The 15,043-nt window shown below is 42.4% G+C and overlaps 1 protein-coding gene across 3 annotated transcripts in view; it reads right to left on the bottom strand.

The window, feature by feature from the left end:
• Positions 1-15,043, bottom strand: part of CEP89 (centrosomal protein 89) — a 106,970-nt gene that overhangs the window by 85,760 nt on the left and 6,167 nt on the right. For 2 of the 3 annotated variants that reach the window (XM_075282032.1, XM_075282034.1), the window contains 3 exons: positions 14,342-14,500; positions 11,807-11,996; positions 2,493-2,592 (listed from right to left, as the gene is read on the bottom strand). In XM_075282032.1, the coding sequence (XP_075138133.1) occupies positions 2,493-2,592; positions 11,807-11,996; positions 14,342-14,500 (449 nt within the window). The remainder of the gene's footprint in view (positions 1-2,492; positions 2,593-11,806; positions 11,997-14,341; positions 14,501-15,043) is intronic. The other variant, XM_075282033.1, reaches the window with a different exon arrangement.

Here is a 15,043-nt window from a genome sequence, read left to right as displayed (position 1 = left end):
AGAAAAGGTATTTAAGGTGGCCAATTGCAAGTTGATCTCCTATTTGAATCTCCTCTGAAGAGTGGCATCATGGGCTACTCAAAACAACTCTCAAATGATCTGAAAACAAAGATTGTTCAACATAGTTGTTCAGGGGAAGGATACAAAACGTTGTCTCAGAGATTTAACCTGTCAGTTTCCACTGTGAGGAACATAGTAAGGAAATGGAAGACCACAGGGACAGTTCTTGTTAAGCCCAGAAGTGGCAGGCCAAGAAAAATATCAGAAAGGCAGAGAAGAAGAATGGTGAGAACAGTCAAGGACAATCCACAGACCACCTCCAAAGAGCTGCAGCATCATCTTGCTGCAGATGGTGTCACTGTGCATCGGTCAACTATACAGCGCACTTTGCACAAATAGAAGCTGTATGGGAGAGTGATGAGAAAGAAGCCGTTTCTGCACGTACGCCACAAATAGAGTCGCCTGAGGTATGAAAAAGCACATTTGGACAAGGCAGCTTCATTTTGGAAACAAAAATTGAGTTGTTTGGTTATAAAAAAAGGCGTTATGCATGGCGTCCAAAAAGAAACAGCATTCCAAGAAAAACACATGCTACCCACTGTAAAATTTGGTGGAGGTTCCATCATGCTTTGGGGCTGTGTGGCCAATGCCGGCACCGGGAATCTTGTTAAAGTTGAGGGTCGCATGGATTCCACTCAGTATCAGCAGATTCTTGAGAATAATGTTCAAGAATCAGTGACGAAGTTGAAGTTACGCCGGGGATGGATATTTCAGCAAGACAATGATCCAAAACACCGCTCCAAATCCTCAGGCATTCATGCAGAGGAACAATTACAATGTTCTGGAATGGCCATCCCAGTCCCCAGACCTGAATATCATTGAACATCTGTGGGATGATTTGAAGCGGGCTGTCCATGCTCGGCGACCATCAAACTTAACTGAACTTGAATTGTTTGTCCAAAATACCTTTATCCAGGATCCAGGAACTGATTAAAAGCTACAGGAAGCGACTAGAGGCTGTTATCTTTGCAAAAGGAGGATGTACTAAATATTAATGTCACTTTTCTGTTGAGGTGCCCATACTTTTGCACCGGTCAAATTTTGGTTTAATGCATATTGCGCATTTTCTGTTAGTACAATAAACCTCATTTCAATCCTGAAATATTACTGTGTCCATCAGTTATTAGATATATCAAACTGAAATGGCTGCTGCAAACACCAAAATATTTAGAACTAAAAATGATTAAGATTAATAGGGGTGCCCAAACTTTTTCATAGGACTGTAATAGTCCTGCAATGCCAGAGCAGAGCAAGAGCCACAGCAGGGACCTGGTGGAAGTGAAGACAGCAAGTACATAGGTGTCATGTGGGAGCCAAGATTTGGGTGCACAAGCACCTGAGGAGAGCCGACAGGGATGGACAGCCACCTGGCCGAAACTAAGAATAGTGCACAAAGGCACTAGTGGGAACCAAGTCAGGGACATGCAGGAACCTAGTGAAAGTGCTCAGGCACCTCTTGGAAGCCAAAATTATGATAAATTTTTATTTGCATTTATCATAACTATCTCTACTAGCAGCAAGTTGTGTACTTGTACATGTAGGTAAAAGCAAGTATGAAGAAAGAGCATAACAGGATGGGCCTGTGCTAGAACAAGCAAAGCCCAGCTATTCAATTAATATTTTATAATCCTGTCTGAAATACAACACTACATGGCACATGAAATTTAAAAAAAAAAAAAAGTGTTCTGGAAAGAAAAAAAACATGATTGGAATATCTATGGCGTCTAGCAGTAGAGACACAGATACTGGCATAAAAATAGAAAATGATCTTTTCCCAAGTCAAATCAATTGTGTAAAATGATACTAGTAGAAATCTTCCAAAATTGAATTGCCAAGCTACAGGCTTAATTAATAATCTAGCACAACAGACTTCCAAAACCACAGAAAATAATTCTGTTGATTGTCATGGACTTGAGAGCAATATGTTTTTAGTCACTCAACTCTATGTTACCCCTGAGTACAGTTATTATTAATGCTTTATATGGAAGCTCCTTATTTTATCAAAGTACAAATTTAATTAGGAATTAATAATGAAATATTTTCACTTTTTTTTTTGCAACTATCCCAAAGTATAGAAGAAATTGCCCTGGCACCCAAGAATGTGACCACTACTACTGTATGGGGGTTCAAAATGCATTACCTTTGAAGATTATGGTTGCGACAGTTCTGTATAGCACTAGCATTTAGGCAACTTTGGAGCAGCATTATTTAGTTATGTATTTTACTGTTACCTGCATACAATATCATCCAACAAAAGATCAAACCAGTCCTGTAGAAGTTAGTGGACAAAGCTGAGGCGTTCCAATCTGCAGCTGAATTAGTCGCTACTTACCATATCCAATAGTTGCGGGCATTAAATGCACATGGTTTCCAGTAAACAGTTCACTTCGAACTTTATATATACAGAACAGATCACAAGGCATCATACCTACCTTCTGTGACATGAAACTCTGACTTCACAGGAGAACTATAGACTTCAGGAGATGATTGTTCACTTTCCACATCTTGTCTTTTCACAGTTTGTTTCTTCTTCTGGGAGGAAAAAAAAATTAAAGTTTACTCAAACTGAGTAAATTTTACTTACATTTTTAATCTTCAGTCAGGGTATGTAAGATGTAGTATCTGGGGAAAACAGAAACTGGTCATCCTGGGACACTAGGTTATAATTGGTGACGTCATCACCAGATGGCCTGGTGGAAATTTTCTTGATGCACCCACCAGATGTGGTGAAAACACGATTTCAGATCCAATGACGTAAGTCTGATCCGACCAGTTCTAAAAGTTTAGGAGACTGTTTCAAGAAGATAGTAGTGAAGGGCTGTTTGGCTTCTATAAAGGAATTCTACCCCTTATTTTGGCCGAGACCCCAAAACGAGCAGTTTTGGGGTCTTTGGGGTTGTCCTGGGCGCCATGTATATTGGATACTGATGGGTAAAGAGCAGATTATTCTCTTCAGCTTGAAGTCGATCCTTTTGTTCATCAAAGTCACTAACTGATAATTAGATGTACTTCACAAAGTAAACAGGGGTTCAGCGACATGGGACAAACACTATAATACCATCCACCAAAAGATAAAAAACGAGTGGGAGGACGACAAGTGGGAGAGAGGGACCAGGGGACACAAAATAATAGAAGAAAAAGAACAGAAAGGACAAGGACAAAAGGAAGACATATAGAGGCGAAAGGGAAAGAGGAAGTAACAGAGGAGAACGACAAACCTCCCAGAAGAGAAGGACATCCCCACATTAAGAAAAGAAAGAGGAGAACTCCAGAAACACCTCCCATGGCTGCCCGAGAGACTCCATTTTGGAAGGATCAGGTGAGTCCTCTGCCACCAGGGCCTCTATTCTCCAGATAAGGAAAAGCTCCTGTAAAAACTCGACCATGGTGGACACAGCAGTGCTCTGACATTGCCTAGGAGTGACTGTTCTGGCAGCCATGAGGAAATATCACAGGAGGTCCTTCTTCACTGCAGAGACTTTCCCAGGTATAATGGAGAGAAGGGCCATTCGAAGGGTGTGAGAGTTCGGCCACTCACTTTAGTGTACAGAGCAAATGCAGCATATCAAAAGTGCCTAAGGACAGAGCACTCCCACCAGATATGGTAGAGTGTATCTCTCTCAGAACCATAATACCAACACTGGTCAGACACACCAGGATAGAACCTATGGAGGAGATTGGGACAACGGTACCATTGAGTCGGTATTTTGAAATTTTTTCCCTTCACAACAGAAGGCAACAGAAGTTAATGCGTGAACAGGAAAGACTTATCAAGGTCAGCAGGGGAGAGACACATATGGAGGTTCAACCCCCAGGAACCAGTGTAGAACAGATTCCCAGGTGCAGAATCCTTAAGGATGCCATAGAGTGCAGATGGGTTATGTCTGTGTGAGATAGGGCAGATAGGGCAGATTCCAAATCAGTCATGGAGGTAGAGGAGTTACGAAGAAAGGAAGCGAGTTGACCATACTCTAACCAGGACAGGTGGAGGTCAGGGTGAGAAGCACGCATCTGTGCCAGAGAAGCAAGATAACAGCAACCTGACGCAAGCAACCTTCGTCTCCAATCCTCCAATAAAGGAATTTATCTGCGGAGCAGCCTGGGGGGGGGGGGGGGGGGAACATGGCATTATGAAAAAGAGGACGAGGGGGCCAGGAACCCTGGCAACAAGACCACTTGCACACACTGCATCTCACATACTAAGAAAGTGCATGAACAACACAGAGTACCTAATAGTGTTGGGTCAGTAATGGGCTGGAGCACAGGGCAGGGAAAGGACATAAGCGGAAAGCAGTTTGGCATCTATGGAGACCGAGTGCTTGTCCGTGCCATGACAGCGCCAGTCAAAGAGGCACAACAGGACAGCCAAGCGATAATACAGCCTAGGGTAGGGTAAACCCATGCCCCTCTCACTTTTATTGTGGGTCAACATCCAAAACTACAGTCTGCTTCGAGCCAAACCCCACACAAACTTCCCAAACAGGGACTGAACACAGGCAAAGAAAGTGCGTAGGAGAGAGATGTGAAGCGCCAGGAACACATACAGGAGTCAGGGGACTACAACCATAAAGCATGGATTCAGACGAGAAGCCTAACTTTTTAGTAAGAAAAAAGTTTCGCTAAAGAGAGCCTTTGTCTTATAGTCCAAGGTCAGGGGGGTGTAACAGTGCAAAACACTCTGAACATGTCAATAAAGATCAGAAAAAAATGGATTTTTGCATTCACTGTAAAATCCTTTTCTTGTCGTATTCATTGTGGGACCAAGCACCATGGGTATAGACCCAGACACTAGGAGTCTGACACTAGGAACAGCAAAAAATTGTCAGCTCTGGCTTTGGGCTATATCCTCTCCGCAGACACTATGCTAGCCAGTTTGACTGCAGCAGTAGGGCAGAGAAGCAAAGAAAAAACACGGAATCAATTCCACCAACATTTCCTGAACCAAAAAAAACAACCAAAACAGCCCAGGGCAGGAACATGGGAGTGGGCTCACCAGCATTCCAGCAACTGATGCGGCTCTTTTACAGAGCGCTCTGCCAGGGGGTACCACTAGTGTGGAGTACACTCTGAAGAACCCCGTGCACCTGAAAGAAAAATAAAAACAATGTAACACAGAAAGACCCAAGTCAGGTCGTGTCTGCCTCATACGGACACTAGGCTAAAACTGGCTAGCATAGTGTCTGTGGAGAGGGTATATATAGCCCAGGAGCAGAGCAGACATCTTTTGCTATTCCAAGTGGCCAGGTCTATACTCATGGTGCTGTGTCCTTCAATGAAATAAGCAAAAAAAAAAAACACTTTACCTGCTCAGAGAGAGAGCAGAGAACACATTAATCTCCCTGCCTGCCTGATACTGATGTTAGATCAGAGCAGAAAAGGAAGCTGAACGTTTCATTGCGTATACAGAGAACCGAGTAAGAACCACAGCCCTCTCCATTGTGCAGGACTGTGATATCAATTACTGCCGCCTCCACTACTTATCCAGCACATCAATATAGAACGTATAGTAACTGTGGAACTAAGTTGGAGAATGACCATGTGACATGATGTCACTGGCCTGAAAAAAGGAAGAGGGGCTCAATATCACAGTAGAGATGAACCCCTTAAATATAGAACTAACAAGTCACTTACATGCAGCAGAAATGTACTCACCAGCAAGTGTATGTGTAGGTGGCCTGTGTGTGCACATAATGTCATAGAGCAAACAAACAAAAAAAAAACTAAAAATGGCAATTTGGTCAAAAGGTTAAGTTGACTTGTAGCTAGTAATCCCCTCACTTACCCTAGAATACTAACAAAGAAAGAACTAGACAACCAAAGTTAGTTACATTAACCCCTACACTTTCTTTGACAATCAAATAAGTGTTAATTAGTTTTATTTTTTTCCCACACTTTCCTATATCTGGGGTGAGACACAGTCCAAAGAATTGGATATCTTTCCCTCCTGTAGTGGTGAAAAAACAACTGAATGAGAAAAACTAGTCATTAGATAATGATCTTTACGTCAACTTGTATCATGATTTTCTCAAGTCTTACTTTGTAGAGATAATTCCTCTAGAACATTTATGCATCATCTCATTTCTGTCAGTATAATTCCAGTAATTAAAGAAAATGTCATATCTACACGCTACATTCTATACTGAGTTGTCCTGAAAGTGTCAAAATTTAAGTGAAAAAACTAGTGGCAAGTTTTTTATGACCAATGTATTGGTCATAAAAAATTCTCTGTAATTCTCTATAAATGCCACACACCAGCCTTCAATGGATGACAATGCAACACAACAGCATCTGGGCAGGAAAAGATTTACAGAAGATTAAAGTCTATACGATGGATCGGAACAACAGACTGAACGACGCAGTATGAAAAGAGCCTAATAAAAATCCTATTTTCACATTTGTTCCATTGGGGGGCACAGACCAGACCTTGGGATATTCAAAAGCAGTCCTATGGGTAGGAAGAGAAATGCAGTGGCAAGTTTAGTTAATTGCCTCCTTTAGTACTTTGTGACAAGACCAATATCAGAGGGTGTAAAAGTGTCCAGTCAGTAGATCTTAGAAGAGGCACGAAGTGGCGACCATATAGCAGCAGAGTACACTTGATGACCCTACAGTTCTAACATAATGAGTTTTCACCTGGATAGTGGGCTCTCCCCTGGATCAGTACACCTCAGCAATGGCTGAACTGATCCAATGGGCAAAGGTGGCCTTAGAGGCTGGTAAATTTTGGTCAATATGTTTTGCATTTATTTATGAAAAATAGGAAATTTTGTGAAAAATTTTGCCATTTCCAAAATGATATTTCATGTGTTTCAGATAGAATGACAAACTATCCAAATAAGATCATAACTAATATTTACCATATTTCTGTTGGTATTACACTTTAGAAGTTTTTATGAGGTCAGAAACTTACAAACAGCAATTCTCCAAAACAAATTTCTTATGGACCAATTAAGTACTGAAGGAGCTTTTAAAAGGCAAATATCAAACCCACCACAAATCATCCCATTTTCAACATTGAGTCCAGCTACAAGTAGAGCTCAAAAGTAACTTAGCATTGGGTGGCCCAAGAAGCTCCAGAAAGCTCTGACTGCCATAGTAACCGAACAGCTCACACAATCTCGCCATACAGAAGCTATTCGGTACTTCTAACGGAAAGGCTAAGTAAAAAAAAAAAATCCCTCAGATGTCAGTGGTCACATCTGACAAAATCATCTGAGGGGTTAAAGGGATTCTAACACTAGAATACACTTTCTAAACTAAATAGAAAGACTATTCTTCTCTTACCTTTATTATTCTGATCCGTGTCACCGTTCCCTAGAAATATCTTCTTTCTTCCTTATGCAAATACGTTTTCTCGCAGCACTGGGGACGCTCAGTGCTGCCTGAAAACTCTTCAGCAATGCCTCTGTCTTCTTCTACACCTCTTCTCTTGAGATCCTCTTCTTCAAAAAGTGCCGACTGTGCATGTCCATCAACCATTTTCCTGTGGCCGACATGCCGACAGAGTTTTCCAGCAGCACTGGGGACACCCCCAGTGCTGTTTAAGCGCTGGAGAACGCCCCCAGTGCTGCGAGAAAACTCATTTGCATAAGGAAGATAGAAGTTATTTCTAAGGAACAGCGGCACGGATCACAATAAGAAAGGTAAGAGAAGAATAGCCTGTCTTAATGCTTTTCCTACGTGTATTTAGTTTAAAAAGGGAATTCTAGTGATAGAATCCTTTTAAATCTCATCTTGGACATTCAGCTCCTGTGCAGGCACTATATTTAACTACCCGACATCAGGAAAGGGTTAAAGAAAAACTCTTTGTTTTATTTATCAGGATGAGCTACTTCTACGTGAGCTACATATAGGATTTAGCTGTCCACTTGAAAAATCAGACACCTTTGTAAACGGACAATTAAGGACACCCAAGGACAGTAAAGGACACTATATGATATCCCATTTAAAATAATGCAAATTGTAAACGGACACAGCTAGTGTCTGCAGCTAAACTCTAGCGTGGACATTAGCATCGGACACTGACGCTAGTGTGAACCCAGCCTAACACAGATGTCCATGAAGAAGGAAGAGCAGGAGGCTGCTGCTAAGCTCTGCTAAAATTAACATCTAAGGTAGCTCTTTTCTATCTACTATATTTAGTAATATAATGTTCTATCATTGTACAGAATGAGGAAATAAATCAATTGCTAGCTGGCAGCAGACTCCTTCACCACCCCACTCCATAGACGTCTGTGTGAGAGACAGGATTGGATACAGTGCCATTAGTGACAAGAGAGTGAGTGAAGGTAAGGAGGAAAACATCCTAATAAGAGGAAAAGGAAACATTCTTCTTTAATAAGGCAAATAAATCACAAATTGGAGCAGCACTGAAGAAAAATTGGGTGCAAGTCTTCAGGAGGTTTAAGCAAACCCCACTCACAACAATAGCAAAAAAACAGATTAAGCTTCAATCCAGTAATGTGTAGTTAATTCACCCAAAGTTAAAATAATGTTTCTTCTATTACATAGAGGCATTTGGAAGCCCTATAAATGCTTATATTAAAAAGGTGAAATGTTGTTGTAAGTATACACTCACCAGCCACTTTATTAGGTACACCATGCTAGTAAAGGGTTGGACCCCCTTTTGCCTTCAGAACTGCCTCAATTCTTCGTGGCATAGATTCAACAAGGTGCTGGAAGCATTCCTCAGAGATTTTGGTCCATATTGACATGATGGCATCACACAGTTGCCGCAGATTTGTCGGCTGCACATCCATGATGCGAATCTCCCGTTCCACCACATCCCAAAGATGCTCTATTGGATTGAGATCTGGTGACTGTGGAGGCCATTGGAGTACAGTGAACTCATTGTCATGTTCAAGAAACCAGTCTGAGATGATTCCAGCTTTATGACATGGCGCATTATCCTGCTGAAAGTAGCCATCAGATGTTGGGTACATTGTGGTCATAAAGGGATGGACATGGTCAGCAACAATACTCAGGTAGGCTTTGGCGTTGCAACGATGCTCAATTGGTACCAAGGGGCCCAAAGAGTGCCAAGAAAATATTCCCCACACCATGACACCACCACCACCAGCCTGAACCGTTGATACAAGGCAGGATGGATCCATGCTTTCATGTTGTTGACGCCAAATTCTGACCCTACTATCCAAATGTCGCAGCAGAAATCGAGACTCATCAGACCAGGCAACGTTTTTCCAATCTTCAATTGTCCAATTTCGATGAGCTTGTGCAAATTGTAGCCTCAGTTTCCTGTTCTTAGCTGAAAGGAGTGGCACCCGGTGTGGTCTTCTGCTGCTGTAGCCCATCTGCCTCAAAGTTCGACGTACTGTGCGTTCAGAGATGCTCTTCTGGCTACCTTGGTTGTAACAGGTGGCTATTTGAGTCACTGTTGCCTTTCTATCAGCTCGAACCAGTCTGGCCATTCTCCTCTGACCTCTGGCATCAACAACGCATTTCCGCCCACAGAACTGCCGCTCACTGGATGTGTTTTCTTTTTCGGACCATTCTCTGTAAACCCTAGAGATGGTTGTGTGTGAAAATCCCAGTAGATCAGCAGTTTCTGAAATACTCAGACCAGCCCTTCTGGCACCAACAACCATGCCACGTTCAAAGGCACTCAAATCACCTTTCCTCCCCATACTGATGCTCGGTTTGAACTGCAGCAGATTGTATTGACCATGTCTACATGCCTAAATGCACTGAGTTGCCGCCATGTGATTGGCTGATTAGAAATTAAGTGTTAACGAGCAGTTGGACAGGTGTACCTAATAAAGTGGCCGGTGAGTGTAGATGAACAAAGTATACATTAATGGATTTCTGGCCTCCTGCTTCATACTTTTTTGCTATTATTAAATAAGGTATTTTACAAAACATTTCTGAGGGCCCGTTCACATGGGCACAGACGGGGCAGATTATGGCATACGTCATAATCCGCCCCCCCCCCCACAATGGTGGTCTATGGAGACCGCTAGCGTTCTTTTTTCCGCTAGCAGCATGTTGCCGCTAGCGGAAAAAAGAAGTGAGCTGCCCCTTCTGCAGGTGGATTCCGCGACTCGTTGAGCCGCGGCGTCCGCCTCGCGGCAGCAACCTCCGGCTTCAGCCCATTCATTTGAGACTACTCCGGAGGGAAAAGCTGCGACTGTCGTAAGCCGTGACAGGCGGATTTTGGCCTGAGAGTGATGCGGCTCCCCACGTGACTTTCGGTGCCAAAATCCGCCCTTCCGCCCTCCGTGTGAACGGGGCCTTATGTTTCACTTGTTCTATTTATTTACAGCTTAACGCTTTAATAACTTTTTATAAGACATGTTATAAAAAGATCATCCTAGCAAGATGGAAATAAAGAAAGAATGAGTGGGCCATACCTTGCAATAAGGTACAGACTTAGAAGGCAGGGGGACTAGACCATCTAGGACCATGATGGCGAACCTATGGCACACGTCTCTGCTAGCATACACACCGTTGGCCGGATCGCTAACTAATGGGGAATCCGGTACAGGACAGAGGAATTCCCCCCTCCGCCACAGAGGCAAAGAGAGACTGGAGAAACTCCATTGGGAAGTAACCCTGATGCATCTGTTGAGGCATTTGTGATCCAGTACAGTGTGAAACTTTGCCATCTTTATTATGGACCATAAACAAATTGGAGTAAAATTCCTAAAAAAAGGTTACTGAAGGTAGAGTAGAATAGAATAGAATAGAATAGAACAGAATAGAATAGAATAGAGACTTCTAAACAGATGCTTGTGGGTACAAAGCTAAGAATTCTTAACATATTTCAGAGCAGAGCTGTTAAGGAGGCAGATGCTGCTCCATTTGTGGGGTCTGCCATGCAGGTAATCCCTAAGTCCTTGATGAGAGAAGGAATACTGGAAGTGGGGTAATGGCACTGGAGCGTCCCTGTACCTTCCTAGTACTCTTCACACAGGGCAGCAACAAATCAGGTTGGACCACAATGTTCTTTCACCACATAGTGCAGGAACAAGTAAATTATTCTACTGGTATATCCACACTACAGAAGGGAACAAAATATAACATAGTCATAGTAATAGGCAGCAATAGTCTGGAGTCTCACTGTGGTCTATGGGAGAGTTTTCTAGCCATTCTCTGTGAAGAGGAGTAAATAACCTGTTGCATAATCTATTTTCAGTAGTAGATGCAATGATAGGTATTATGTGATGTTATTTATAGCCCTTCAATCCCTGCACAGGTATTATCTTCTATTCTTATGCTACCTGCCTTGCCTGTGATATAAATGAGTACCTTGCTGCAAAGAAAAGCCCTACAAAATTGTCTATTATTAGTGGCAAGAATGAAAATTGCTGGATGCTGTGTTTTTTCTCATATAGATAGAAGTATATACATACAATCCTTAAATATATGTTTAACATCAAAACTTAATTGAAAAAAATAAGTTATATTCTGGTGATAGATTCAGCAGACAGTTTTAAAGACTTTAACCAGACGTTGATCATAAAGGGTGAGAATTAGAGATGAGTGAGTACTGTTCGGATCAGCCGATCCGAACAGCACGCACACATTGAAATGAATGGAAGCACCTGGTACTTCCGCTTTGACGCCGGCCGGCCGCTTAACCCCCTGCGTGCCGGCTACGTCCATTCATTTCAATGCATGCGTGCTGTTCGGATCGGCTGATCCGAACAGTACTCGCTCATCTCTAATGAGAACCAAAAAAAGGAGAGACACTATTAGCAATGGCCAGTTATAGGCAATGAAGACTTACTTGTGTGTCCTTATGAGGAATAGCATATAGCGGTTCCTGTGACACGCTTTCGCCTCTCCTCTCAGACACCTTCTCAATATTTTCTCCTTCAATATCAGACATCTGTTCCTCTGTGTCATCATCTTCAAACTCAAAAGACATGACTGGCGAGCTTGTGTTTCCGTGATTTGAAGAGGCCCTCCAGTTTTGTCTGAAGCAATTTTAGAAGGTATTATAAGAGAACAAACAACACACATTTACATTACACTTTATTATTTGCTACAGGAACAGCACATTCTTTTTCCTTCAGTAGACATAAACAGTATTCACAACCATCACTTATCTGCTTTTCTTTGACAAGCTAGCAGAATTCTGAAAAATGCTAAGAAAGATTGTTACTCCTTACGTTAGATCATAAAAAACTGTATTCTACACCAAGGGTGGACAATGAACACAGGAAAATGCTACTCTCAGGCTAATGGGAAATCTGTACTTCATAGGAACTGGGAGAGATTTAGAAGAATAATGGTACACTAAAAGAAGACTTAAAACCTTTATATTATTAAATGTAAAGGTGTAATCTCATTGCATAAAGTGATGCCATCACTTATGCATCATGGTGATCCCTTTGGGGCCACCACTGATCAATAGAATGAAAAAGCCATAGCCAACTGTACAGATTACAGAAGCCCACAACCATTCACTTAAATGGGGCTATGCTGTCATCTTGCACAGTAGCAGTGAACAGTAGAGGACTACAGCACTACTTTATAGCTGCACTCCTATAACTGTCAGGATCATTGGAGATTCAAGAGATCTATCCACAATGACCATAAAGTAATGGCAATAAATATCATAAACTGATGCCTTTAACCCTTTAAAGAGAAAGCCTAGTTTGGTCCTTAATCTGCCACATAACCCAATAAATCAAACCAGCCCCACAGATAGGTTAAGATCACCTGAATCAAACTGTGTATTCTCCTTGTGAATTGGTACGTTCATTGCTAAAATATCGTCCCCCTACCTTGCAACATCTCTGCTGTAAGGGTGCATTCACACTAAGTATACGCTGAGCTGATTCTGAATGTAAAACACGTTCAGAATCAGCGCATACAAAGCAGATCCCATTCATTTCAATGGGAGCCGGCATACGTGCGCTCCCCATTGAAATGAATGTGCTGCTTTTTTCCCTATTGGTTTCAATGTGATACGCGCGTGTTTTATGTTCAGAATCAGCTCAGCGTATACTTAGTATGAATGCTCCCTAAGGGGGCATTCACACGGAGTAACGCCGGGCGTGTATCACAGCCGTACATGCCGGCGTTACAGCAGACTGCTGAACACTTCCCATTCACTTCAATGGGAGTGCTCGTAACAGCAGCGTTTACGAGCGCTCCCATTGAAGTGAATGGGAAGTGTTCAGCAGTCTGCCGTAACGCCGGCGTGTACGGCTGTGATACACGCCCGGCGTTACTCCGTGTGAATGCCCCCTTATACAGTAACAGCTAAAGTAAATGCAGCAGACATCTTCCATGCATAAATTGACCTACAATGTGGATTTTCAAATCCATAGCATGTCAATCCTTTCTGCAGATTTCATCCATTGAAATGCAAATTAATTTCCATTCGCATGTAGCCTAAAAATGTACTTTTGTAACACTGTGTATTATTTATGGGCTGCAGTGCCACTATGCCCATTGTAAAACAAATGTTAATAACATATGTCATAGTTGGATAGAGAAATGCTAGGATTCCTAGGATATGAAAAAAATTTGATTTAGCATGGGGCTATTAAAGGTGTTATCAGTTTCTTAATGTTGATAGTCTATTCTTAGGAGAGGACATCAATATTAGATCTCTGAGGGTCCAACACCCAGGACCCCGGCAGATCTTCCGCTCTGTGCCACCATGGCACCTGGTAATGTTTTCATGCCGGGAGCCTTGCTGCGCACTTGCTGAAAGAATTGCATCGGGGGTTGTCCCATAGCCTTCCACAAATTGCGGAGGGGCTCAGGGCAGGTGTAAAATAAAATAATTATTATTTATAAAAAACAAAACAAAAAACAGCTCATCTGTCCTAGGGCTCTGTTATCCACTACTGCAGTCTGTTCCTGCATGATGCATAGTCTGTGGAAAACCTGTGCTCCATGTCACTGCTAGAACCAGAGACCAGTGATGTCTGTCATCAGTCCCTCTTCAACAACCGCTGAAGCCACTGATTGTTCTCAGCAGTGACATGGGGTACAGGGTTTCTGATGACCTAGGCACCGCGAGCAGCTGACAATGGGGTACCAGGAACTGGCGACTATATATGTATCTTTTTTTTAATGTTACACCTGCCCTGGCCAATCCAATGCTTGTTCAACTCATGCACAACCCCTTTCAAGTTGTTGCTATGGTTTGTATGGCGACTGAGCATTGTGGCTACATGCACAAACATTACTGGGGTGTCCCAGGTGACAGACCCACACAGAGGTAACATTGATGGCCTATCCTAAAGATCCTCACTATTAGAATGTGGGTAACGTTTTTTGGAAATCAAACAAACAAACTTACTCCACTCCTAGATCTCTAGCTGTAGCATAGGGCTCAATCTGATCTCTTTCTTCAAAATACGTGCTGTCATTCTCAGAATAGGATCTCTGGCGTGGTTGGGGTATCGCAACTGTCCGACCAGTTAAAGAAGTCATCAAAATGGCAGCAGCAAGAGCAGACCTAGAAAGCAAAAAGAAGGGCTCAGTAAACCTCTTCTTAGCCAAATATTAAAAAAATCTTCACAGAGAAACACTCTTTGCGGCAACTATGCTCTGGCAAATAGCAGAAGCGAGTTATCAATAAGAAGAAATGTATCCCATCACCTAAAGTGTCTTTAATGTGTATTATCATAGGATGCAAGATGTATAGAGATTTAGTCAACACAATAATTAAAGGCCTTCTTCTATACACATAAGTATCCTTGAACCACATATAGGCAAACACTGTTCTTTGGCCATCTCTGAGACTCCTATTAAGTTGAATGGATGGTCACCACTCCATTAAGATCAAAGGAACGAAAGTCCCCTTTTCTTCTGATCGATGGGGGTCTGAATGGTTGGACCCCACTGATCTGCAAGCTATCTCCTAACCTATGAACCTTTAAAGGAGTTTCCTGGAAATTTAGTATTTATGGCCCATCCTTTAGTACCTGCAACACTTGGGCAAGCACTGTGGTCTCTTCATAGGCAGGCGCATACACGATTCTGCAGTGGCTATGTATAG

Source organism: Leptodactylus fuscus, chromosome 7 (assembly GCF_031893055.1).
Source record: "Leptodactylus fuscus isolate aLepFus1 chromosome 7, aLepFus1.hap2, whole genome shotgun sequence".
Taxonomy (NCBI): domain Eukaryota; kingdom Metazoa; phylum Chordata; class Amphibia; order Anura; family Leptodactylidae; genus Leptodactylus; species Leptodactylus fuscus.
The sequence above is the reverse complement of the archived record's forward strand: the minus strand, read 5'-3'. Positions and strand labels throughout refer to the sequence as shown.